General features: G+C 49.7%; 1 protein-coding gene across 3 annotated transcripts in view; it reads left to right on the top strand.

Moving 5' to 3' along the window:
* SIK3 (SIK family kinase 3) overlaps nt 1–27612 on the top strand; it is a 103965-nt gene that overhangs the window by 58448 nt on the left and 17905 nt on the right. For all 3 annotated transcript variants that reach the window (XM_061593424.1, XM_061593423.1, XM_061593422.1), the window contains exons 2-13: nt 2204–2320; nt 5002–5065; nt 18591–18752; nt 19029–19153; nt 19353–19476; nt 23016–23134; nt 24505–24615; nt 24709–24852; nt 25811–25888; nt 25987–26096; nt 26387–26540; nt 26866–27021. In XM_061593424.1, coding sequence (XP_061449408.1) covers nt 2204–2320; nt 5002–5065; nt 18591–18752; nt 19029–19153; nt 19353–19476; nt 23016–23134; nt 24505–24615; nt 24709–24852; nt 25811–25888; nt 25987–26096; nt 26387–26540; nt 26866–27021 — 1464 coding nt within the window. The remainder of the gene's footprint in view (nt 1–2203; nt 2321–5001; nt 5066–18590; nt 18753–19028; nt 19154–19352; nt 19477–23015; nt 23135–24504; nt 24616–24708; nt 24853–25810; nt 25889–25986; nt 26097–26386; nt 26541–26865; nt 27022–27612) is intronic.

Genomic DNA, 27612 nt, shown 5'->3' with positions numbered 1-27612 from the left:
GGGACTACCAAAAGGGCCCCCTCTGCTGATCTCAACACCCAAGAGGGGCTGTAGGGAAGGAGGCGGTCTTTCAGATATTTGGGACCTAAGTTGTTTTGGGCTTTAATCACTAGTGTGAGCACCTTGAATTGGGCCCCAAAATGAGCTGGCAGCCAGTGCAGCTATTTTACAACAGGAGTTATACGAGATCTAAAAGCAACCCCAGCCGGAAGTCAGGCTGCTGCATTTTGGACTAGTTGAAGTTTCTGACTCATCTTCAAGGGCAGCCCCAAGTGGAGCACATTGCAATAATCCATTCTGGAAGTTACCAGAGCATGGAGTACTGTGACCAAGTCATCTCTGTCCAAAAAGGGCTGAAGCGAACCAGCCGGAACTGGACAAAAGCACTCCTGACCACGGAGGCCTCTTGAGCCTCCAGTGACAATGCTGGATCCAGGACTGCCTCCAAGCTATGGACCTACTCCTTCCAGGGGAGTGCAGCCCTGTCCAGAACAGGGTGTCTCTCCACCACCTGGGCATGAGAACTCTGGACACAAAACACCTCTGGCTTTTCAGGATTCGGCCTCAATTTATTGGCCCACCTCCAGCCCATCACTGCACCGGTCCAGCACCTCAGCTGCCTCTCCTGATTCAGATGGAACAGAGAGATGTGAGTTGGTGTCATTGCGTAATAACGACACCTCACTCCAAATCTCTTGCTGACAGCTCTCAGTGGCTTCTTATAGATGTTAAAAAGCATGGGGAACAAGATGGAACCCTGTGGTACACCACAGGACAGCTCCCACGGTGCTGAACAGTAGCCCTCATGATTCCTTTTTGGAAGCAGCTCTGGAGGCATGAGTGGAATCACTGGAGCACAGTGCCCCCAGACCCTATCTCCTTGAGACACTCGAAAAGGATACTGTGGTCAACAGTATCAAACACTGCTGAGGCTGTGAGCACACTAGTCACCTACAACAAAACGTTTCCATTGGCCATACCTGCAGGGGCAATGGGTTGATCTGCTGATCAGCTGTGAAATCTGTCTGAAGTGGAATTTTTAAAAGCACTTGAGCTGATCTCACCAGATTTTACAGTTAAAAGGGGTGGGGTTTGACTAGCCTTGTGTGTCCCTGTTTTCAGAAAAGAGAGGTGGAGATGCACTGGAACTGACTGAACAGGGAGTGCCTCTCTGCCCTGAGAGATCGAGGAGAATGTGCAGGGTCGCATTTCCCCCCATCCCTCTCCCAACAGATGTCATCAACCAGAGCAACCAAGGCAGTTTCAGTTCCACGGCCAGGCCTCAAGCCAGACTCGAATGGATCCAAGTAATCAATACTCATTTAGGGCTGCCAGCAATCTTAACTGGATTCTCTAGCTGTTCCATACAGTGATGATCGGTCATGCTTTAATCTTTAACTGGCACACAGTTAAAACAGGGTTTGCATTAAAAAAAACCCGCTTTCAAGAGCTTCTGATGCTTTAGGCTTGCTTGTCAGGATTAAAACAAAAGACTTGCGACTAGGAGACTAGTACATGGTTTGGCTAGGCAAGGATAGCTGGATAATTCCAAGACGCTGCAGCATGGGTGCCAAGTGGCCTATGTTCCTACAGCTGGAGAGTGGCTCCACAAAATGGAACTAGTGGTTTCTAGGACACATCTCTAGTAACTGGAACATTTTTGACTTTTATGGTTGAAAATGATCTTCTCCTCTGGGTGGAGAAAAGCTGTATTGCGATTGCTTGCATTTGTCTGCATGTGTTTTAGTCTGTAAAGCCTGTTCCTCTTCACCTGTTCAGCACGTAAGCAGGGTTGCTTGACGTGGGATGCCATGGTCATCCTAGGAGACGTGTTCCTTGCTCCAATAAATAGGACACCTGTGGGAGAGCCATAGTACAGACTAGAGCATGCGGAAGGTCACAGGTTTAGTTCTTGACATCTGCCTCTTGGGTGTCAAGGCTGGGAAAGACCTTTGCCTGTGACCCTGTACAGCTGGAAATGCTGCCAGTTGGGAATGGAGGGTGATGGGCTGGAATCGACTGACTGCCTGACTTGGTACAAGGCAACTTTGTGTCAATCAATGCCCAGTAATGGCCATGACTTGCCTGGGATGGCACCTTCCTTGTGAATAGTTTGGAAATGGACACTTTTGCTTGAAGGTCTTCTCCTGGCCATACTGAGGTTATTTTTTCCTGATAGCCTTGTCTTGCTGGCCCCTTTCAGGTTGCTATAAAGATAATTGATAAGACTCAACTGGACGAAGAGAACCTCAAGAAGATCTTCAGAGAAGTTCAGATTATGAAGATGCTTTGCCACCCTCATATCATCAGATTGTATCAGGTATGAATGCTATGTGGTGGTGGTGGTGTCCTCCACCAGGCTTCTCACTTTTTATCGTCCTAGAGGTTTAGACAATCATAATTATTTTTGGGACCAGGGAAGCCTTCAAACAGCTGCTCTACAGGTATTAACAGTATTGCAATGTGTGCTGCTGAAGACCTCCTAGCCTCTTGAGAGGAGAAGGTTTTTGCCAACTGCGAGTGCACATTATAATGCCAACGGCAAACCGTTCCAGAATCCACACAGCCCTGTCCCTCCTCCGCCAAGGCCTGTCAACAGGCTATCCATATTCATCGGGTGCTTTTCAAGGAGCAGCACTTTTGCATGCGAACCTCCCATATGGTGGTTAATGGAAAACAGTCTGAAATCAAAGACCTCATGGGCTGCCTGGCATGGGGCGGCTGGTTTCTGGAATGGTAAGAGCAGGGCTCAGGGCTCTCTCCCCCCACCCCCACTGTTCTGAGAAGCTGTGAACAAGCACTGCGTGCATAAGCAACGACCCTTAAGCCTGTGGAAGTGGGGTGAGCTGGAGCACCTGCTGGGCTGGATCCAGAGGCACTTTCCTGTCCTTCAGCAGTTCCTCCAACCCACTCAAAAGCAAAAGGACTGTTCTTAGTCACAATTCAGTGCCCAAATGTTGTTCTCTGCTGGAAATGGCTTTCTTAGTTTATGAATTTCTACACCACCCTCCAACGTCTGCTGGTCTGCAAATAAAAGGCTGAAAGGTAACAGATGCTAGGCTGAAGACTTTCTTTGCCCTGCTAATCAGAGAGAGGGTGGTGAGGAGAGGGATCTCCAGGCTGGCTAATCCTAAGGACATAAGATGAGGCTGCTGGATCAGGCTAATGCATCTCAGCCAGCATCCTGTTCTCACAGTGGCTAACCAGATGCCCATGAAAGCCTGCAAAGACCTGAGCACAAGAGCACTCTCCTCTCTTGCGGTTTCCAGCAACTAGTATTCAGAACCATACTGTTACTGGAGGCAGAGCACAGCCATGATGACTAGTTGCCATGATAGCGTTTCTTCCAGAAATGTATCTAATCTCCTTGTAAAGCCATCCAAGTTGGTGGCCGGCACTGCCTCTTGTGGGAGCCAACTCAGAGTTTAACTGTGCTCTGTGTGAAGGAGGACTTCCTTTTGTCTGTCCCGAACCTTCCAACATGCAGCTCCACTGGATGTCCATGAGTTCTAGTGTTATGAGAGAGGGAGAAAAGCGTTTCTCTCCCCACTTTCTCCACACCATGCATACTTCTATACATGTCTGTCATGTCACCTCTTACGCACCTTTTCTCTAAACTAAAAAGCCGAAATGCTATAACCTTTCCTTTCCTCATAGTGTGACATTTAAAGGGCACATCAGAGAAATAGTCCCTTCTCTTCACACAGCCCCCAAGCCCTGTTCCCTGTTTCCTATTGAATAATGAGAGCATTAACATTTTGCTTGGGGAAGCCTACCTGCTGTCTGGTACTGTAGTGCTCTGTGCTGCCATTGCCACTTGTAGGAGGAATCTCTTTAGCTCCAACTCTGCATCTCTACCCCAGCTACTTTTTTAGGGTTCCCGTACAGATATCATATTTGGGGAACTGCAAGAAAAATCAAGACAGAGAACCGTTCTGTTCTCTTGTCTTGGTGTTTTGGCTTCAGGTCTTCCCCGGTTACTTTCCAGCCCAGTTCTCCCCACATCTCATCTCTTCTCCAGAAATTTCCCTGCTACATCTCTAGCAATCTGATGGTAGATGGTGGCTCTGTCAACCCGGCTACATCGTTTGCCCAAAGAGCCAATGTTGTTTGCTTCAGCAAGAAGCTGTTGGGTGCATTGTTGCCTGGGAACTGCCAAATATCGGGTCTGGTTTAAACAGAATTAGAGGGGCCTCCAGAGCAAACAGCCAAGCTTGTCTGCTTTTGAGTTGCTTGACTTGCTTGAAGTATGTTCCTTGCCTTTGCAAAGAGACACTACTCTCTTGTTGGCAAGTTTGTAGTTACTTGAGTGATTTGAGTTATGTGAAGTCAGTGGTGGAGCTTAACTTCACCTTTTAAAAATGCTTTAGAGCAGGTGAGGGGAACCTTTGGCCCTCTAGATGTTACTGAATTACAACTCCTATCAGTCCCACCAAGCAAGGTCAATGGTCAGGGATGATGAAAGTTGTAGTTCAGCAACATCTGGAGGGCCAAAGATTCCCCACACCTTCTTTAGAGCATCCTATCTGGAAGCCTTTCTGCCAGCTGGTCATTCAGATTAAATGTCCCCATTTAATTTGAATTAAAATGACTGGTCCATTCTTATACGATTTATGTTCCATATTCACAAGTTGTTGTGGTTAAAATGCTTTAGTGACCAAAAGGCATTCTTCGCATGGCTTGTGCAAGCACTTTAACTGTCATGTTGGGGCCGCAGGATGGGAAATGTAGGCCTTCTTAGCTTGGAAAAAAATACCTTTGAAAACTCACCTTCCAACATTTCAGACTGAAGATCAGTGTCTCTTGCTTGTTACATGTTTGGGTCTCAGAAGCTGTCCTCAGCTGATCTTGTGTACTTGAGTGCAGCCACTGGGCGCTTCTGATTTGTTGAAAGTGGCTTTGGGCATTAGAAATGCAAGTCACAAAAGAGAAGTCCAATTAGCGCAACTTCCTTTTGCCCTGGACAGTCTCCTTATCTGTCACTTTTCTGTCCTTGCACAGGTTATGGAGACAGAGCGGATGATTTATCTGGTGACAGAATATGCAAGCGGAGGAGAAATATTTGGTAAGTACGTTTATTGCATTCTTGAATCAGATAATGTACTTGGTCAACTACAGTAAACTTAAAATAGCTGTCCCTCCTCTCTGCTTTCAGTTGGGTGATGCCCTTCAGGTCTTGGAATTTTCCATTGATCAGAGTATTTGGTGGGAAGGACTTGCAAGCTGCCATGAACTTGGCTTATTGCCTTGCAAGGAGGAATCACATTAAGAATTCAAGGGTGCCTGCCAGAACGAAAGATCTGAAATGTGAAGTCCTGGGAATAATTTTGCCGTCTTAAAATTCCTTTTCAAAACTGGTGTCTGCAGGTGCATTTGTGCAGCGCAAAGGCATAAGTTGGCTATGCCATGGGAAACATGGAGCTGATAATCTACAGTAGCTTCCGTGAAAAACCAAAAAGTGGCTTACTTTGGCAAACTGTCACAAGTTTGAAAAGGGCATTTTCCAGTGGATATAATTCAGTAACCTCTTGGGGGTAGGCTGTAACTCCCACCTTGCTAAATCTAAGTCTCTTGTTAATCTCAAGTGCACCTTCTGTGGCTTTCCCCTGTAGATTTGGGCTTGGAACGAGATTTTATCTCATGTGCCAGCATAGGCACATGTATAACACACCCACGTTCTTGTGGCTTTCAATTAAAAAAGCGCAGCTTAGGACTGTTGAGGACCAGAACTGGTCAAAGTGCTCTAGACAATGGATGAGTTTCAGTTGGTGCAGCTTGAGGACGTTGACAAGGTGCTTGGACAGGTTCGTGCAAACACTTCTGTGCTGGATCCTTGCCCTTCTTGGCTAATAAAAGCTAGCAGGGATGGAACAGCCAGCTGGGCCAGGGAAGTGATTAATGCCTCTCTGCGAGAGGGGGTGGTTTTTGGCTGCCTGAAGAGGCGGTAGCGAGACCACTCCTGAAGAGACCCTCCTGTCACGTTCAGAGTGGGATCCACAAGGCTGAGACGCAGGTGTAATTAATTCTTGTTTTATTAGAGTAATGGATACATCAAAAGCAGTACGTTTCATAGACAGCACTAAACTAACTCACTAGAATTCCCTAACTGCACTCTAGACATGCTCTGCAACGTATAAAGAAAGTTGACTCAGCAGCTCCGCCCCTGGAGCCGCAGGTTTAAGTAGGGAAAGTCCTCGATCTTAATCTCTGACTCCTTCTCAAGTCCTGCCTCTGACAGGTCCGTTTCTCGTGACAACGAGTGCGGGGTGATGGGAGGCGGGCGTCCAATGGCTCGTCCGAAAGGGCCTCGGCAACAGGCTCAATGTCAGGGGGAGGTTGCTCTCCTGGCGCTAGGCAGAGGGGGAGGGAGCACGCCCTCCGGAGCAACTTCCAACGGCTCCTCGTCTTGGTCTGGGGGTGGGGCACACCCTTCTTCAGAGAGCGCGCCATCTGTGGGAACTGACCCTGGCTCCAACTCACTCCCACATCCCCTATCCTGCGGAGACTCAACAACTCCTGGATCTACCGCTCCTGCTGACAGCTGGGGACCCTGAAAGTCATGCCTTCCCCCTTCCTGGCCCCCGCGGAGGAGCTGAGGCCCAACATCATCCCCCCCCTCCATGCATTAACCCTTCCCACCCCCGAGGTCGGGGCTTCTCTGGATACACTTCATGGAAGTCTCTCACCAAATCCTAGGCGTGCACGTTTTCTGCTGTTCCCCACGAACGCTCCGATGGATCATAGCCCTTCCAATGGATCAGATACTGGAGGCGGCCATGGCGCTTTCTGGAATCCAAAACCTGTTCTACTTCGTATTCCTCCTCTCCATCCACTAGCAGCAGAGGCACGGGCTCAACCTGTGGCCGATGTGGGTCGGGAGGAGAGTCCTTCATCAGCAGCGACCAGTGGAACAGTGCATCTTGAAAGTGGGGGGCAGGGGGAGTCTGTACGCCACTGGGTTAATCTGCACTTCCACCTCAAAAGGCCCTACTCGTCTGTCCTGTAGCTTGCGACGCTGGCCCGGCATAGGTAAATAGCCTGTGGACACCCACACCTTGTCTCCCACTTGTATGAGGGCCCCTCTTGTCTGTGCTGATCTGCCTCTCACTTGTAATCTGCCTTAGCTCATTCCAGCTGTTCCTGGAGCAGCTGCTGCATAGCGTGAAGTTCTTGCACAAAGTCCTCGGCCGCTGGGACGGAGAGGTTGTTCTGAGGAACAGGGAAAGCACAGGGATGGTAGCCAAGAAAGGGGTCTGTTGCGTGTGCGAGTGCACAGCATTGTTGTAAGCAAATTCTACCAAGGGCAGGTAGGACACCCAATTGTCTTGCTGGTACCCAATGTAACACCGTAAGTACTGTTCCAAAACAGCGTTCACCCTCTCCGTCTGCCCATCTGCCTTCCCCCTTCCTGGCCCCCACGGAGGAGCTGAGGCCCAACACCTCCCTGGACCGAGAAAATCTTAATAACTATAGGCCGGTAGCAAATGTTCCATTCCTGGGCAAGGTCCTGGAACGAGTGGTGGCAGGCCAGCTCCAGACACTCTTGGATGAGACCGATTATCTGGATCCATTTCAGTCAGGTTTCAGGCCTGGTTTTGGCACAGAAACAGTCTTGGTCGCCCTGTATGATGACCTTTGTCGGCAGAGAGACAGGGGGAGTGTGACTCTGCTGATTCTCCTTGATCTCTCAGTGGCTTTTGATACCATTGACCATGGTATCCTTCTGGAGAGGCTCGCGGAGTTGGGAGTTGGAGGCACTGCATTGCAGTGGTTCCGCTCCTACTTGGCAGGTCGCCTCCAGAAGGTGGTGCTTGGGGAACATTGCTCGGCACCCTGGACTCTCCAGTAAGGGGTTCCGCAGGGGTCAGTTCTGTCCCCCATGCTGTTCAACATCTACATGAAACCATTGGGTGCGGTCATCCGGAGCTTTGGAGTGTGTTGCCATCAGTATGCTGATGACACGCAGCTCTATTTCTCCTTTTCAGCCTCTTCAGGTGAGGCTGTCAATGTGCTGAACCGGTGCCTGGCTGCGACAATGGACTGGATGAGGGCTAATAAACTGAGGCTCAATCCAGACAAGACTGAGATGCTGCTAGTGGGTGGTTCTTCTGACCGGATGGTGGATGTCCAACCTGTCCTGGTTGGGGTTGCACTCCCCCTGAAGGAGCAGGTTCGTAGCTTGGGGGTTCTCCTAAAACCATCTCTGTCACTTGAGGCTCAGGTAGCCTCGGTGGCACGGAGTGCCTTCTACCAACTTCGGTTGGTGGCCCAGCTATGCCCCTATCTGGACAGGGATAACCTGGCTTCAGTTGTCCATGCTCTGGTAACCTCCAATCTAGATTACTGCAATGTGCTGTATGTGGGGCTGCCTTTGAAGACGGTTTGGAAACTGCAGCTTGTGCAAAATGCAGTGGCCAGATTGGTAACAGGGACCAGACGGTTCGAACACATAAAACCAATTCTGGCCCGCTTGCATTGGCTGCCTGTATGTTTCCGAGCTCGATTCAAGGTGCTGGTTTTAACCTATAAAGCCTTACACAGCTTAGCACCACAATACCTGATGGACCGCCTCTCCCGACATGAACCCACCCGTACACTACGGTCAACATCTAAGGCCCTCCTCCGGGTGCCTATTCCGAGGAAAGCTGGGAGTCTGGCAACAAGGAAGAGGGCCTTCTCAGTGGTGGCCCCTAAATTACGGAATGATTTCTCTGATGAGGTGTGCCTGGCACCAACACTGTTATCTTTTCAAGACTTTCCTCTTCTCCCAGGCATTTTAGCATGTGTTCTTAAATTTTTTAATTTTTTTTGCATTTTCTTTGAATTTTTTGTGTGTTTTAAAATTTGTATATTTGTTTTTATTGTTTTTAATTGTTGTAAACTGCCCACAGAGCTTCGGCTGTGGGGTGGTATAAATGAATGAATGAATGAATGAATGAATGAATGAATGAATGACAAGCATGCTTGGGCATGAAACTGTCAAACTGAAAGATGCAGGCAGGCCACCTGTCCCAGTGTGCCACTGCAAAATAGGCCGATTCCCTGCCACTCAGACCTTCTCTGCCCCCCCTTTCTACACACACACACACACACACACACACACAGAGAGAGAATTGTAGAGTTGGAAGGGGCCTACAGTATTATTATTCCGTGTCCTGCACTCTGGGATGATTGAGAAGAGATCCCGGCCCTCCTCTTTGTGACAGCCTTTCAGGAACTTGAAGAGAGCTATCATATCTCCCCTCAGTCTTCTCTTCTCAAGGCTAAACATGCCCAGTTCTGACAGACGCACACAGACATGCGCTTCTGAGGAAGACTTTAGTTTTCATTTTTGTTACTTGGTGATATTTTGTTATTTTATGTAAACTGCTTTGGGGGCCCTTGGTAGAGCTGGAAAGTGATAGAAAATGTTTTTATAATAAAATGATGGATGAAACGCTGCTGCATGGGGAGCATTTGCTTTTAGCACTTGCAAAGAGCGAGCAATTTAAAAAGTCACACGGGAAGCTGCCCTATATCTGGCCAGACCGTTGGTCCATCTCGCATAGTTTTGTCAATGAGAACTGGCAGCAGCTCTCCAGGAGGGGATCTGACAAGGAGGAAGTCAGGCAGAGCTCTTCCAATCAATTAATCAGATCATTTTAAAGAGATTCTGCCTTTTGGACTCTCTGAGGAATGCTGCGTGGCCAGTAGTTGCTGTGTGCTTCCTGTTAGTTAGGAGATGAGCTGTCCAGCGGAAGGTGCAGAAGTCCGCATTCTCTGCCAGGGCTCTATGGGGGTGGGAGAGGCCCTGCTGGTCAGAAGCCAAATGCCTTCTGTTATTCTCCTTTCCAGGGAGCCCCAGCCTCTGTCCCTTGTATCCTGCAGCTTTCCAGCAAGCTGCCCTGTGTGAGCTTGATCAGGCTTCTTTCTGATGGTTACCAAAATAACCTTGTTACGTGCAGAGCGGATGGAAATCTTCCCCATGCTTTTGGAAGGCCTTCGTGCTGCAGTAAATTCAGCTTGTTTGGAGCGGCTGATCTGCTGCACGCCATCCAACCCCTGTGGCCTCGCTTGCTAGCTGGAAGCCGGCAAGCCTCGTTGTTCATCCTGTTTCTGTCACCTGGCCTCTGCATCTTGTCCGCTTCCATCACCCCCCAGCTGTCTTCAGCCGCCACTCGAGATCTGCTGTAGTCCTAAACCCCTTGTCTGCTGGGAAGAGTGAAGCCAGAACTTCCCCCACATTTTCTAGTGAAAAGTTTCTCAGGAGCTCCAGAGTGGAGGGGGAGGAGAGATTTGCTGAAGGAAAGAGAAGCCCAACGTTTCTCTCCCTTCCTTGACAACTTCCGCCCAAGAGGAGTCTCCTGTGGCTGTTGGCTTGTTTCTGTGCGGAAATAAGAGAAGCCTGAGCAGCTCCCTGGCTGGTCACGTGGCGTCCATTCCAGGCCTCATCCCTCCCCCGTCTGCATGACTTGTTCCATTGGTCATTGGCTGTACTGTGAGCGGCTCCCAGAGAGGCTTCCCTCACGGCAGCAGCTCTGTGTTAATAACGCCTTGTCCCTTGTTCACACGGCAGCTACTGTCAAAAGGAGCCTGACATCTGGGGGGGGGAGGAGAAAGAGGAGGTTTGATTTATCCTGTGTTTGAAGTGGCTTTTTAATTTCTGTGGGCAGTCTGGCCAACGCTTGGGGGTAAGCAGCCCTGGAAGGAGTCGGCGCACTTGTGGCCCTGATGGGATCTGGAGCGCTGAGCGACCTTTTCTGCCGCCATTCCAGGCAGCTCATTGCCAGTGTTGGCTTTGGAGTGGCGTGCCTTGCCTGGGAAAACAGCCACCACCGCTGCAGCAGCAGTGGCCTGCGCTCTGCTGATAGAGCTGCTTCCAAGCAGTTGAATGGTTCTGAGCTTTTGTGGTGTGACTGCACAGGGGTTTACAGCCCTACCTTCCTTCTCGGTGGGGTCACACATACGGCTTTATAGCAGGCCTTGCAAACATGTATGTCCCTTAGATATCAATCGTAGATGTGAATGCAAGGCTTGTTCTTGAAGGACTGCTTGGGTGGTGATGGATGGTGTTGCTGTGCAGTTTGCTCTGACAATCTGAAGTAATTTCAGAGGCTTTTAATAGGCCTTCAGAAGGAGGGGGTGGGTGGGGATTGAGCATACCTTGCAGCTGTAAATCCCGCATAAAAAGTGTGTGTAGGATGGAGTTATTTTCATTAAATGGGAACAATAGCAGCTGGGGATGGGGGATGGTGTTTAGGGTTCTCGAAGGTACAGCTCCAAAGTGGAGCTTCTTACCAGGCAGACGTGATCCACATCACGCTTCTGTCAATTCTAGCAATATAAGCACATTTCTGGCCCATCAAAGCTTCCTAGATGGAGTTAGGCCAGGGTGGGGAACCTCAGGCCCCGGTGCCCAAATGCAGCCCCCCATGTGTCCCTCCAGACTCTCCCCACACCAAACTCCCTCACCAGCACTTCTCTGTGCCTGGCCCGAATGTGTCTTTGGACTGGAGTAGTGGCTGTTGCTTGCCTGGGTGTGGGATGCAGAGATGTGGGCTGGGGGATGAGATCCCTGGCTGTTGCACAGCTGGAATGCAGCCTCCAGCAGCAGTGGAAGAGTCGCACTCATTGTCCTGCTCACTTTGTGCCTCTGGACCCACCAACCACGGGCATGTTGGCCCCGGGACAGTTGTGGGAATAAGGTTCTTTGAAAAAATTTCCTCATCTCTGAGTCAGGCTGGTGTGCTGCCTGGGGAAAATCCAACTCTGGGATGGTATGAAGTCGGCAGAGGAGATGGCCTAGGTAACCAGAGTGACCCTGTGTGCCTCCAGGCAAGAGGTGAGCCGAGAACCGCTCTGGGTTTCACTTTTGTAGCTGACGCAGGGAGCTTTCCCTCCTGAGAAATATTGTCTCCAAAGGACCTAATACCAAGGGTCAGGACTCACTGGCTGGCAAGGCCCTTTAGCAGTAACTTGGTTATTTGTCATTAACAATGAAAAGCTTTATTTTAGAAAAACCCAACAGAGCACAGGTTCAGGCACAAGAAAATAAAAGCAAAATTTCTCTGCCTTTGTAGGCAAGGTAGAACCCTGGCCATTCTTAGAAAGTTATCACCCATTTGCAAGAAGGCTTTGTTGTAAAATATATGGTTTTGCCCTGGAGCAGGCAAGCTGCTCTTTGTGAAATCATCCATTGTCATCAAAATACTCTGTTCCTCTTGTAAATGAAACAAAACATGTAGCCTTTATCCCAGCTGGTAACCACAAGCATGGCACATGATGGCTGGGATTGAGGGAGAGCCCAGCTCTGCACCCTGATTTCCTCAAGGGATCAGACATCTTGGGTGGGCAGTCAGTGTAGGGGAGTTGGGATGGCAAGAGGGCAGTGGGCTGATCTTACTAGAGAGGAGAAGCCAAGTTGGAGGGTGAGGAATGGTTTGGGATGGGATCTGAGCTGTTTCTGGCTGCATCAAACAAAAACCTTCTGGTTTTACCAAATGTTGGGCAGTATGGGAAGGGGGGGCTTGCTCTCGTGGAAAACCACTTCTACTGTTCACGGCATGGACACCCTTCAGCTGAGAACGGCAAGATATGCCTACTCCATCATTGCTTGGGTGCCTGCCAAGGGCTGAGATCCATCCAGGGACAGTGACCTAGTTCAGTCTCGTGCTTTAGGAATTGTTAAATCACCAAGGAAATGCTGATGTGCAGTATTGGGAACAACAAGGCAGCTGTGGCCAAGGAATGATTTCTGTAGCAAGAGCCTGCTGGTTTGGCCTCAGACAGAAAGGTTGGGCAGTTTCAACCTGCTTCCCTTCATGAACTATTAATTATAGAGCGAAAGATAAAAGTCTTTTTTTAGAGAATCAAAATAAAGCTAACGTTTTCCCATCAGGTGGTTGTCTTGGCCAAAGTGCCTGCTAATTAAAATACCCAGACACAAATCAATTCACGGTAAATACTAATTACACAAAACACATCAAAATCCTCCTGTCTCTCCAGATAAAGGGCAATTTCTTTCTTTTATTTTGCATTTCTAATATATTTTGATAGGGTTTTGAGCAATCAGGCTCAAGATATTTGGTGCAGGCAGTCGTGGTGTGAGGTAAGGTTGCAGAAGGGGCGTGTGCACACCTACCAGGAAATAAGCCCAGTGTGGCTGGTCCATTAGGGCAAGTGGGGCACTGCCCACCAACCCCAGTCTGCCCTCAGTCAGCCCCCACCTGCCTGCCTTCTTACTTGAGTCCAGTCCAGGGCATGGCCCTGCTTGTCACTGTCCTCCTTAGTCTCAGCATTGCCAAGGTAGAACTCAACAGGGAGGTGGATGGGCACCCAGCCATTAGCTGGCTCTGCCTGGCCTGGGCTCTGGCTCCACCTGCTGTGGGGCTCACTGCTTTCTGCCCCACCTGGCCCCCAGTGGGGACCAGCTGCCCTGAGTAAGCCCAGCTCAGTGGGACTTAACTTCTCAGTAGACATGCGTCGGATTGCACTGCCATTCTCCTTAAGGGTCATATGAGTGGGCAGGATCTTGCATTTGGATGCAGGATTGGTTTTTTAAAAAAAATGTTATTTAACAAAATTTATTTATTGCTTGATTGTAATAAAACCTGTAAGCAGCTTATGCACAAAAGTTTAAAGTTATAAATAAAAACTCATTAAAAACAAGTATTTAAAAGATAATTAAATCAACAGTAAGCTAACAAGAGATTTTGACAGTAAGCTGAAAAGAAATTGAAACACATATCAACACCTACATGTCTGGATGGGCTTGCCTCAACAAAAATGTTTTCAGCAGACACCAAAAAGAGTACAGTGAAGGTGCCTGCTTGGTGTCAATAGGCAGGAAGTCCCAATGTGTAGGTGCTGCCACACTAAAAGATCTGTTTCTTACAAGTGCGGAATGAGTATTGTGTGGCACCTGTAGCAGTGGCCGTTCCACAGACCAAAGCAGTCAAGTGGGCATATATGGGGTAAGGTGATCCCACAAGTAAACCAGTCCCAATCTGTTACGGGCTTTATATACTAATAGTAATGCCTTGAACTTGGTCCAGTAACAAATTGGCAACTAGTGCAGATCTCTGAGCAAAGGTGATATATGCTGACAGGGTCTTGCTCCTATCAGCAACCATGCTGCAGCATTCTGCACTAATTGCAGTTTCTGGATCAAGTGCAAGGGAAGCCCCACATAGAGTGCACTGTAGTAATCCAGTCCTGAAGTCAAGTCAAAAAGATGCAAGTTAAAATTCCAGCTTAGCCAGAAGCCTCCCTAGATGTCTCAAGCAAGCCACAGAATCTCTTTCAGCCTCCTTTTGAAAGAACCATAAAGCGTTTTGTTTGTGTATGTGAAGTTATGCTACAGGAATGGTGACATCCAGTGTGGTTGCTCTCTGGTATGGCCCCTCCTTTCCATCGTGCAGACATCATCTTACTTTTAGCAAGGCTCCTTCCTTAAGAGCTGGAGAGGGGAAATTCTGAAGTGGTCTAAAGCAGCAGCTTACAGCCTAGTCTTGGATGCATTTCCTTAGAACCACCTCCCCTCTTCCATTTGGTAAGATAATAAAACTTGAATCTTGCCTTACACATCCTGGTGGGATTTTGTGAAAGTTACTTCTGGTGTGGAGAAAGTGTGTTTTTCTTTCCATTCTCGTAATACTAAGACATGGAGTCATCCGGTGACAATGCCTGATGGGAGATCTAGGACAGACAAAAGGGAAGGCTTCTTCACATGAAGTGCAATCAGTTCATGGAGTTCACTGCCACATGGTGGTGGTCTTAAGAGGAGAACAGATTTTTTTTTGAAAGAGGAGAGGTCTGTCATGGGCTATCACTCTGCTCATGATGGGTGCATGGAACCTCCCATGTTGAGTGGCATTCTGCCTCTCGTTGGTAAGGGCAACAGTAGAGGAGGGCCACTACATACATGCCCTGCTTGTGGACTCCCCAGCAGCGTCTGGTTGGCCAGTGTGGGAAGGAAATAGGGTGCCAGCATAGATGGATCGTTGATCTGATCCAGCTATATTCTTCCGATGTGCTTATGAGTCTGTAATGACTCCATAAGGGGCAGTGGGTTGAAAACGTGTCGGAAGTCCCTGGGCTAGCTCTAACCATATACAGTTGGCCAAGAATGTAGGCAGAAGCAGTAGGCAAGCCAGTTCAGGCCTTCTGTAAGTTGGTGTTTGGTTTCTGAATTTTGGTTACAGCTGGACTGTAAGCTGTGCCGTAATATAAAACCTAGTGTTTTACAAAATAAACATGTGCTCTTCTGCTAGACCACTTCCAAAGTACCTCTTCCCAGTAAATGGCTTTTTGGCCCTGGGCTTTTGCCTCTTCCTACTGACGTTTTTGGACTGTGTGAAACATTGGGATATTTGGGGGCTCTGCATTCTAAAGCATAAACCCTCCCAGTCCCTCTGAATGCTTGTGCACATGCACGCATATGGATCTTTTTCCTTTTAGCACATACTGTGCAAATATTTCTTTAAACTGAGATGTGAAATTTTACTACCCAGGTAGAAATGGAGGAGAGAGAGAGAGAGAGGACCTTCTTTGATGGGCTCAAAAATGGGGTAGAAATCTTTAAAATGGCTTGTAGGCCCATCAGTTGCAGAAAAAGTGGCAATTCTGTACAAGATTTAGAGGAAACCAGTGATTCCCACATGGGGCCTGGGGATGTGACCAAAAGAAGAAGAGCCTTGTGGTCTTGACTGTCAGCCCCCTAGGCTGGGAGTGGAGAACATCTGAAGCCCCTCAGATGTGCCTTGAGCCGATTCGCATCAGCCACAGCATAGCCAATGTGCAGGGATGATGGAGCTGCAGTCCAGCAACATTTGGGGGGCCACAGGTTCCCCACCCTTGTCCTAGGCAGAAGTTGTCTCACTGCTTTTATGTTTTAGTACTAGGCTCACTGTTAGCAAAGCATGGCACGAGGGAGGAAGAAGGTCTTGCTATTCTTCCCAGTTTATAGATTGGATACTGTGGGGCATCAGCTGTGAAAAGTCCAGGTTCAATTCGACAATGGAGCTCTGCGGTGGCAGAGAGAGAGAGCCTGATCTACATCAAATGGTGCTTTTGCAGCCAAGTCTTTGGAGGAAGAATGACATATATCAAATTAAAGAAAATACTTCTCATGGCAAAACACAAGAATTGTTCCAAAGTGCTTTATTTATTTATTACTTGATTTATATCCCTCCCTTCCTCCAAGCAGGAGCTTTATAAGTGAACACTCCTGTTCCTCTTTCCCAGACGTAACAGGGCTAACTGAGGGCTCCGGGATGTACATTTATGTATCTGTATTCTATATTTATTGATCTTTGTTGACTTATTGTATTATAATGTATGTTGTACACCGCCCAGGGAGCCATTGGCTATGGGCGGTTTATAAATGAAATTAAATAAATAAATAAATAAATCTCCTCTGGCCCTGACCTCACATGCAGCCGGTCGTGCTGCAGAGATGGAACCCAGGAGCATAGGAAGCTGTCTCCCACCTGGCATGCCTGGCTCAGTATTGTCTGCACTGACTGGCAGCGCTCTTGAGGTGGCAGTCTCTTCCTGCTCTACCTGGAGATGCTGAAGACTAAACATAGATTTTTTTCTGCATGCAGTGCAGACGCTCTGCCACTGAGCTGTGGCCCTCCCCTTGAATCACCAAAGGACCCATTATGCAAATGGATTGCCAAAAACTCTCTCTCTCTCTCTCTCTCTCTCCAACCATCCCCCCACCCCCTAAATTAATGTGTAGGACTTCATTATCCCCACCCTGATGTTGATTTGCCAGCAGCTTCTTCTTGTTCAAGCTGGGCAGGCAGCATGTGAACTATAAGTCCCACAGAAGGGCTGCAGACTATCCGTGGCCTTCTGCGGGAGCTTCTTTGGGATGTTTTCTAAATAACCCACTGGAAGGTTGCATAGTGTTCACCATGTTCAGAAGCAGTAAACAGCTATAAACAACCTTTGGGCCAGTTTCCTGCTAGCCTCTTTATTAAAAGAGTTATTGTCAGTGTGGGAATCTGGAGCCAACAGCAACTGTCACAGGAAGCTGCCTTGCTCTGGCGGCTGATGTTGTCCCAGAGGCTTCTCCCGCGCTGGCACTGGGGTTTTGTCTGAATCAAAAAAGGGGCTCCATATACCAGCACCCCACTCTGGCAACTAAATCAACATCTCATCATCTAACAGGAGTCTCAGCAGAGCTTTGCCTTCTCGTCAGGGCCTCTCTCTTTTTCAATATCCATCATATAATATAATAATCACATGCACACAGTTTTCTGCTTTCTTCACCCCTCGAGAGGTGGACACGGGCCTCTTCTTTTGCTGGGGTCTCCTTGGTGCTGCCCTGATGGTCTCTCGTATATGGAATGTGAATCTCATGGGCCTCTGTTGTTTTTTCGTTCTCTTTATCACTCTGGAGCAAATTTGCCCCAATCAGCCTAATTATTTCTGGGAGGGTGACCCAGGGGTATCCCTTGTTAATCAGCCCTCTCCATCTCCTGTGTGAGGCGCTTAACAGCTAAGTAGAAGAAGTGCATTGCGATGACAGTTTTCACATACAGCAGGTATGGGGAGCCTTGCTGCAGATGCTGCTGAGCTTCAACTCCCATCATCACTGGCCATTGGCCATGTTTGCTAGAGCTCATGGGAGTTGTAGTTCAGCAGCATGTGGAAGGCCAAAGGTCCTCCACACCTGATCTGTATGTCTAACATCATGGGTGGGGAGTTCTCAGATGCCCCACCCCACCCCTGCCTTGGGAAGCAGCTGCTGCAGGAGTGGGGCTGTGAGGAACATATTGGGAGGGGGGCTTCTAGGGGCAAAGTTTATTTATTTATTTATTTGATGTATATCCTGCCCTTCCTCCCAGCAGGAGCCCAGGCCAGCGGAAAGTTGAAACTGTTAAATTCCCTTTTTTATTTTTGCTATATTGTCAGGAAGTGTAATGTCTGCTAACAGATGTAATGTTGTTATAGTTGTCGCATGGAATAGTTTTGTTGTTTGCAGTGATATTTGCTGTTACGTTCCTGTTTTATTATTTTTATTATGAAATTGGTCTTGTAATTGCCGTTTACTTTGCTGTCAGCTGCTTTGTGAACCCAGTGCTTTGATGTGAAGAGCTGACATCTTGGATCAGTTTTGGCTGCTAGAAATGTAAGGGTGTGCCACATTGTGCTTGCATAGAGAGGCATTTTTGGTGCTTGTCGCCTGGCTCCTGCACTCTTTTCCATGGAAACTCACTGAAGGCCAAGTCTGGGCATCTTTCAGAAGTGTTCTAAGTCCTGTAGTTTCGGCTGCTGGCTGGGCATGGGACAGGTCATGACTCTGACTGAAATGGGCAGAGAACATGTCTTCAGATATGAGGTGGGCTCTCCTGCTGCAGTTCTAGATCTTTTTACTGACCTAGAGTAGTTAGTAGCTGTGCCCAGGGGGCGCTTCTTGCCACTTTAGCTGACAGTTGTGCCACCACCACTTCCTTGTGCTGTTTTCCTTTCGATATAAGGGTCAGACCAGTTCTGGGCAGTGCAGGTCTTGCAAGTTCCACAGAGAACCAAAATAAGCCACTACTGCCCCAATAACCACATTTACGTTTTCTCCTCCCCCTGCCCTGCACCTCCTTCAGATCACCTGGTGGCCCATGGACGAATGGCTGAAAAAGAAGCCCGGAAGAAGTTTCAGCAGATTGTGGCAGCTGTCCATTTCTGTCACTGTCGTAACATTGTCCACAGAGACCTGAAGGCAGAGAATTTGCTCCTAGATGCAAATCTGAACATCAAAATAGCAGGTCAGCCATTTTAAAAGTTGGACATGTAGGCCTCTCAGGCAAAGCAGCCCAGGTTAGATGCTGGCAACTTGGGTCTTCCGACAAGTGACTGACCTTGCGGTTTCTGCCACTGGGCGAGCACGGATGGTCTTCCACTGCCTTGTCTTCTGTTTCTGCTTCTGCACTTTCACCTGGTGTCAGCCTTCCCTGCTGCAGTTATGCTGCTAAGCTGATCCAAAAGAAATGATTAGAAGCCTTGATGGCCTCTGAATCAGTTCCCTCCTTCTTCCCTTTCAGATTTTGGATTCAGTAATATCTTCACCCCTGGTCAGCTGCTGAAGACCTGGTGTGGAAGTCCCCCCTACGCTGCCCCTGAACTCTTTGAAGGGAAGGAGTACGACGGACCGAAGGTGGACATATGGGTAAGCCATGAAGAACTGCTCTGTGCTGTCAGTATTCCTCTCCCTGCTGGAGCGTGTCGTGTCAGCCTTGTGAAAAGGCCCTTCTGTGGTGAGACTTTGGCCCTTTGAGAAAAGGGCTCCTCTAAGCAGGGTTCTTAGATGGGTTAGCCTCACTGGGGGCCCAAATGACGCCTGACCTGTGTGACCTCCTCTCTTGCAGAGCCTTGGCGTGGTGCTCTACGTGCTGGTCTGCGGGGCCCTGCCTTTTGATGGGAGTACGCTGCAGAACCTGCGGGCGCGGGTGCTGAGTGGGAAGTTTCGCATTCCATTTTTCATGTCCACAGGTAAAGGTTCTGTGGGGAAATGTCCCCTCCCTCCCTCCTCCTCCTCCTGCTGCTCTTCCTCCTCAGCCAAGTCTTCAGCTGCTACAACTACAGGCCGACATCAGGGGCACCATTTCCTGGTGAACGACATTTGACTGCTTTGCTCATCTGGCAGCATTTGTCACAAAAGCTGGGCATGTGCAAACAATGGAGAGGCAAGAGTTGTCTGCCTTGGGCGGGTGTGCAGCTGCCACTGAGGAGCTAAGAATCTCGAAACACCAGTGATAATGATGATGAAGCACTGAAGCCTTGGAAAACGTGTGCGAAAGAGATGGTTGCCCATTTGCGCTCTCCTGTCCTCCCCCACCCCCAGCAGATCTGAGGCTGCTCTTTTGTTGCTTGCCAGGAGGAGAGTTGCTTTCTCTCCCTTCCAGGAGAAGCACGTAGCTGGAGGGTTCATCGGCCTGCTTTCCATGCAGAATCACTGGGAATCTGAGGGGGCTGCATTTGGGACAGCAGTCCTGGGGTCCAGTCTTTCTGAAATAAAGAGCTGCAAGAAAATCCCCTTTAGACAGAGTAACTGCATTGCGCTGTACAGCTGTTGAGGGCCTGGGGGGCTTTGATAGGAGGATCTCCCATGATTGCAAAACTAGGGGCTGCAGGGACTGTCAGCATATTTCCCTGCTGGGTGGACTGGGTTAACATGCTAGATGAGAATGTCAGAAGAGCCTGATCAGGCCAATGGCCCATTTAGTCCAGCATCCTCTTCTCACAGTGGCCAAGGGTTGTAGATTGTGTGTGTTGCGCTCCCTTTTCCTTCTGTGTGCCTTGAGTACTAATAGCGGGGCTAAGGGGACCTGCCTCCTCACACAAGGGGTAAACCGTAGGAAGCTCCATTCATCGCTGTGTTAGGACTGGATTTCTGCTCCATGTCTCTCTTTTCCTGTGGGTCAGAGAGAAGCTGCTTCAGCTGGAAAGCTGGAGTTCCCTCTCCCCTAGTAATCTGCCGCGGTTGCAGGCAAAGATGAGTCACTTGAGAAACGCCTCAGCAGTTGCCCTGTTCTGGAGCTGTTGGCAAAGAGAAAGATGGCGAAGAATGGGGCCCACTTTCTCACGCGCTGACTGATTCAAGCAGGAAAATCCAGAGCAGTTTTGGCACCTTAGGAGGAGAAGGACAAGGGGTATCGAGAGTAGAGGCACAGGCAGTGTGTGCGTGCGCTTTGAGTCAGTCATAGAGGCCTTTGTTGGACTCCCCTGTTCACACTGGAACAAATCCACCCAGCGAGCCTGTGTCCTCCACCTTCCTATGAGCAAAGGACTGCCTTCTGACTGACTGCATTTAACTGGAAGAAAATTAATTTCCATCCCATCGCAGCACTGTCTAGAAATGACTGCTGACTTCCTGTGGGCATTATTAATTAGACCTCATTGTGTCTCAGGGCCTGGGGATGCAGTGTGAGGGTTTTATTAGTTGGGTGGTAAGCAGCAGCTTACTTATTTGGTAGTTGAGGTGAGAAACAAACTTGGTGGCCCTAAGAAGCAAAGGATACCAGGGGGTGGGAGGTGGTCATAATGAGTGTGCCCATGGCTAAAGTAGCCAGTGTGTGTGTGTGTGTGTGGGGATCTGGTTGAGACTGTCCATCTGTGTTGTGCAAAGGACTAGCATGCAGATATCCCTCCTTCCTAGCTCGTTTTGCGAAGTCTCTGGTTTCACATGTAAACAGCCACTAGCAAAGTCCCGGAGCTGGCACACGTCTCAGGCCATAATACTGAGAGCAGCATCAACACACAAGACAGGATGGGCATAAGTGCATTTGTCTCCCTTCTTTGTGGCTGGTGAGTTCTTGGCTGTCTTGCCGTCTAGTCCTGAGGACACATGGTTTTGCCTGGCAGAACCACCCAAAGCCTCCAGGCACATCAGGGCCAACAGCTTCTGCAACAGTAGCCCAGCCAGCTGACGCCTCAGAGCCATCTCAGTTTGATGGTGGCAAAAGTCCTCTTTCTGGCGAGCAGATGTTTCAGAGACTGAACGGTGTCTTCTTTCAGCCTTCTTCATTCCCCCTCTCAGCACTGAAGCCCTGGTTGAAGTCATCTTTGTTTGTATGTTTGTGTGCGAGGGGATGGGAATGTTTTGCTGCATGGAGGAACTGGGCTGGAAATGCACTTGGTGATTCTGCCGGAGGCAGCGTGGCTCAGGCGGAGTCTGCGGCAGGGTCAGGAGGCTCGCTTGGGCACTTTGCTGCTGCCATCTGGGGATCCTGCTGTCTGGACTTCTCTTGTATGAGGCATTTGGGGCCTCTCCAAGTCCCATCTGAAAGGATATTGTGGCTGTCCACGAAGAATTCCACACGTGAACTCTGATGATTTCCTCTCTTCCTTTCTGTCCCTCTGCCTCCGACAGGGGGCTTGGCAGATCTGGTCTGTGGCCTTGCCAAGGGAGGAGCACCCTGGTGAAGGGCCTTCTGTTTCACCAACCTTCCCATTCCTCTTGTAACTTTGCACCTTTTGGGGGGAGGTGTTCCTTTCTAATTCGATCAGGTTTAACCTCTGTGGAGTACATTGATCCATCAGAACCCTCTTTCAGCACTGCAGCTCTTCCTATCCGAGATGGGGGCATGGCTGCCTCCTGGCCTGCGGGAGAGAATGGTTGGCAGCAGTTGGGGGGGAGTGCAGTGAGGGGCAAATGCAGAAGAGAGAGAACATTGGAACGTAGCTGTGTGGTGGAAGGGAAAGCCTGCCTTTCAAAACTGAGCATCTGCAGGGTGAATGGGCTGCACAGGTGCGGCTGCCTGTCTAATAGATTACTTTGCAAATAGCAGCCAATGCACAGGCCGCAGGCGCAAAGCCTTTGACTGCTGAGGCGCTCTTGCTCTGTGTACATGCAACCCAGTTTGGAAAGTCTCTGTCTCCTGTGTTCTCAGCTTCTCGTTACTGCCCCCCTGGCCATGATGAACCGTTTCTGTAGGCTAACTCTGCTTTGTTCCTCAAGCCTTTCCTTGCATAATGCTGGGCTTCTTGCCCTTGACCATTCTTCTGGCTTTCCTCTGTATATCCGTTTATCAAAACCCAACATTTTCCTTGGGTTTTTTTGAGGGAAGCCTAGTAGCCAATAAGCAAAAAATAAATGTGGGACCAGTGCCAGGTTTCTGGTGATGGGACACTTGAAAAAGGAACTTTGCTGTCTGGAGTCTTGTGGCAGTGGGCTGTATCTGTGAAGGGGTCAGCACTATTTTAGCCTGAACCGGCTAGTAGTTTCTCCAGCTGTCAGCTCCTAATGCGCTTTGGTGGCTTGTGTTCTCCAGCTATTGCAGTAAGGAAGTAAGGTTTGGGCCCAGTGTCCTTTGTGGCAGCATGAAGTCTGTAGAGACCGTGTGCGTGCGTGCGTGTGTGCGCACTGTGCTGCCAAGTCCTGCAGAAGCTTAGCAGGGTTTTCCTGAGATTTGCATGCGCCCTGGTGGTGTCTAGAATGGGCTGGCTTCCCTCCTGGCCCTGGGGGGGGGGTTGCCTGGCAGTGGCTTCCTGGCTGCCCAGTTCCTCACCCCCCTGCTGTTGTCTTGCAGAATGTGAGCACTTGATCCGCCACATGCTGGTGCTGGAACCGAGCAGGCGGCTCTCCATGGAGCAGATCTGCAAGCACAAGTGGATGAAGCTCGGGGAGGTGGATGCGGAGTTTGACACGGTGAGGGAGCCGACAACCGTGAGGACCATGGGGCTGGCATAATAGAATCCCACCCTGCTTAGCTTCAGTAAGGTTGCTGGGACATGGACCTTCAGGTCCTGATCTCCCCTGCCCATCGTGGGCAGACTTTGACAGGCGGACAGTGTTGCCCACTTGTCATGATGACATCTGGTGATTGGTACCTGCCAAATATAAAAGCTGATTGACAGTTACAGGCAGCCCCTTTGAAGTCTCTGCACGGGGGAAATTCTCTGAAAAATGGAGCAAAGAAAGCCGTTTGGATTCAAAGGGCTTCCTACAGCACTTTGAATCAAACCCTCCACACACACCCAGCTCCACTAGGAGGTCCCGATGGAGAACTCTCTAGTGCCGCTGATCCCACCTGATAGTTAGCTGGGCAGGGCTCTTGTCGGGCACTGGCAACCAGCTGGCCATCGGTGCTTGCAGAGAGCCCTGCACTGTGCTTTGAAGCCTCGGCATTCAGCCAATAGCAGAGACAGTTGGAGGTGCCTTTTTGGTCCAGCCTCAACTTTACTTGCCCCACACCTGATACCATCTATAATATCAGGTGTAAGGCAGGTGGGGGTGGCTTGCCATAATGGCCTGGTGGGTCAGATGGAGAGGCCTGAGGGGCCTCATCAGGTCTGCCAGTTGGAGGCTCCCCGCCCCTCTTCAGACCATGTCCATGGAAGGTAAAGAATAAATGGTGTAAGCTACCAAATTTATATGAAATGTGATGCTTCGTTAGAAATCAGTGTTTAGCTTGTTGGAAGTGGTTGGGGTAGTAGCAGGGTCAGAGATGTGACTATAGTTGGGGGGAGGGAGCAAGGGCTCACAGGGCCAGAAGCACTCTCAGCTCTTGCCTGTGTTTTCAAAATGTTGCTGACCATGAGAGCTAGAAACTTGGTTCTCTGTGTGCATGCATTTTTTTAAATTAAAGCTGATATTCTTGTCTGTAACCAGATTTCACAAATGCAGAATTGCGGCAAGGAAACAGCTTTAGTTAGAAGTGTGCGTGATGGGACGAGGAAGAAGCCTTGTGTGTGCTGGGAGACTCGGAGTTGCCTGCCACCAGGAAGGTCACTGTTAAGGGGAGGGGCTTCTCGTGGCTCCTGTTAGATGCCACAATTCTCCTTCCTTGGTGACTCACCGGCCACCTGGCCGGCCAGTTTCCTTGCCTCCTTATAGCTTAGTGCTTTCTTGAGGAGTTCAGCGTGTCTCAGCTCTCTTCTTGGCTAGGAGGTTCCCTGGGAGGTGAGATGATGTCCTGCCCAGCCAGTCCATGGCCTGCAAGCCCCAACGCTTTCATAGTTTTTGTGCTTTTTCTTGTTATGGAAGCCACAGTGACTGAATGGCTCTGTGCTTTCCAGTTAATAGCTGAATGTCAGCACTTGAAGGTTGAGAGGCAGATGGAACCGCTGAACGAAGATGTTCTGCTCGCCATGGCTGAAATGGGGCTGGACAAGGAGCGCACCCTCCAGGTAGAACTGCCTCTGGCCATTCTGGGATGGAAACGGGGACTGCCTTTGGCATGAGGGAAAGCTGACCATTTTGTTGTTTCCTTGCCTTCCCAGTCATTGAGGACAGATGCTTATGATCACTACAGTGCAATCTATAGTCTGCTCTGTGACCGCCTAAAGAGGCATAAGAACTTGCGCATTGCTGCCCTGCCCAGCCTTCCACGGACCGTGGCCTTCCCAGCACCAGCCAGCATCCAGGTTAGTCTTGTGTGAGGTGCAGCTCTGCTGCTTTGAGGTTAATTAGTGTAATGCAAGAGGGCGCTGTTTATAGAGGTCCTCCCCCCCCCCCGATGCACCCTGGTTACTTGCGCTGTGGAAGAATGCCCTTTAGATCGGGACGCTCTTCCTTTTGAAGCTGGGAATGATTGACATATGTCTGTGGGTAGTTGACTTCATATGATACTTTGGGGCTAGTTGCTTTGAGAAAGTGACTAGCAAGGCTGCCTTCAGCATCCCTGCAGGTGCCTATTCAGGCTTTCTCTGGAAATCTCTCTGCCACTCTGAGCAGCTGTTTTCTCTGTCTGTGAGTGAGGACAGTCCCATCGTTGTCCTCAGCGGATGAAGTGAACAATCGCCCGCCCCTTTCTTTCTGACCGTTTTCTAAGTAGAGACAAACTGTTTGCATCTGCAGTTGTGCAATGCCGTGTGACAGGGCTGGAGACAGTTTGTCCCTCCAGAAGTTGTTGGACTCCAGGTCCCATCAGCCCTGGCCAGCATGGCCAATGGATAGGGATGATGGGAGTTGTAGTCCAGCAGCTTCTGGAGGATCAAAGGTTCCTCACCCCTGCCTTACTAGAACTAACCAAAGAGTTACAAAACAGCGAGCAAGCTCTTGAGTTCACAGAACTCTTCATCAGATCGGATTGTGTGTGTGTGTGTGTGTGATGGGGCAGCTTCCGTTTGTCCTTGCTGAATTTGACAATGTTACTGTCGCCCTCCAGCTTGAAAAATGATCTCCGCCTGCCCTCTGAAGCCTGGCCAAAGGGTGTATCCCTGTTGCAAAGAGGGAACAGGGGCAGCAGAGAGCCTGGGGCTGCTGTGGCTGAAGTATTGGGGCAATGCCTGCCACTGGTGGCTGAGCAAGGGGAACTGGGCTGGATGTTGCCAGGGCTTTCTGTATGTAGCCTCCACAGTTTGGTTTATGTCTGCTTTGTAGGCAGAGCAGGCAGGCAACCCGGTGAGCATCAGCGTCCCACAAGTGCAGCTCATCAACCCAGAGAACCAGATAGTGGAGGTCAGTGGTTTTTACCTTCTGGGATCATCCCTTGCTACTCCAAATGCTTCTGCATTTCTTCCATATCCCACAAACCACATTATGTGTTCATGCCCTAGACTGATGGAGCAATGAACCTGGATAGCGATGAAGGGGAAGAGCCGTCCCCCGAAGCTCTAGTCCGCTACCTCTCCATGAGAAGGCACACGGTTGGAGTGGCTGATCCTCGGTGAGTTTTGCTGCCTCTTGCAAACAATCCCAGAGCCATCGAAGGGCATGCAAATTCCTCCCTCCCTCCCCCACTTTTGCAATCCTCTGGCACTAGAACCAGACTCCTGTCTCACCCCGGTGGGGGTGGTCAGCTCCGTGGCGACGCAGTTTGGCCCGCGAAGTGCCAGCCTCCCCTCTGCCGCTCCCAAGTGGCAGAAGCTGCCCTAGTAGCCCAGCATGTGAGCAGAGAAGCAGCATTGCCTGAACTGTCTCCTGATGTGGTGGTGGTGGTTGTGTATATACTTGCAGCACGGAGGTGATGGAGGATCTGCAGAAGCTGCTGCCAGGTTTCCCACGCATTGCACCACAGGCCCCGTTCCTGCAGGTGGCTCCAAATATGAACGCAGCAGCCAACTTTCTTCCCATGCAGCACCTGCAACCAACTGGCCAGTTAGAGTACAAGGTATAGTGTATAGTAACGGAGAAGGGTTGGGAGCCCAGAGCCTCAGTCCCTGTTGCTGTGAGATTACCACCTACGATGGCTCCATGGGCCTGTTAGATGGGCCCGTCTGCAAACCAAATTAAGAATACACATGTACAACTGTATGGCCCAGAGACCCAAAGTCTCTCCTGGCTTTGTTGCCATCCAAGGGATTGTAGTCCCTCTTGCTGTTTCAGGGCATGTTTTTGTATGGTTGTGGCTAACCCATGCCCGTTGGACCATCTCCTTGCTCCTGACTTTGAGGTGTGCAGCCAGGAGCTGGTAGAGATGAAGAGTTTTCTTGCAGGAGCAATCCCTGCTGCAGCCCCCGACTCTGCAGTTGCTGAATGGAATGGGACCCCTTGGGCGGAGGGCATCGGATGGAGGAGCCAATATCCAGTTGCACGCACAACAGCTCTTGAAGCGCCCTCGGGGCCCGTCTCCACTGGTTACAATGACACCAGTAAGTAATGAGAAGCCAAAAAGGCTCCCCCCTCCACAGTTTTGCAGTTTTTATCAACTCCGTGAATGTGTACAAGGGTTGTGTTAAGTAAGTCCTACTCATGGTAGATCCATTGAAATAAATGAACCTAAGTTAGTAGTGCCTGTTAATGTCAGTGGATTTAGTCTCAGTAGGACTGGTGTTGAATAACACCCCAAGTGAACACAAGAACATAAGAAGACCCTGCTGGATCAGGCCAGTGGCCCATCTAGTCCAGCATCCTGTTCTCACAGTGGCCAACCAGATGCGCATGGAGGCCCACACGCTGGAAACTGGTTTTCAGAAGCATGCTGCCTCTGACTAGGGTGGCAGAGCACAGCCATCATGGCTAGCAGCCATTGATAGCCTTTTCCTCCATGAATTCATCTAATCTTCTTTTAAAGCCATCCAAGCTGGTGCCATCACTGCCTCTTGTGGGAGGGAATTCCATAGTTTAATTACGTGCTCCACTTCTGCGCGTGCTCATGGCAGATAAGAGAGGTGGCCCTGCCACATGCACGGTGCCTATCTCAGTTGGCTCCTTATAGGAGGAAAGGAGGGATATAAATGTAA

Source organism: Rhineura floridana, chromosome 12, assembly GCF_030035675.1.
Source record: "Rhineura floridana isolate rRhiFlo1 chromosome 12, rRhiFlo1.hap2, whole genome shotgun sequence".
Lineage (NCBI taxonomy): Eukaryota > Metazoa > Chordata > Lepidosauria > Squamata > Rhineuridae > Rhineura > Rhineura floridana.
The sequence above is the reverse complement of the archived record's forward strand: the minus strand, read 5'-3'. Positions and strand labels throughout refer to the sequence as shown.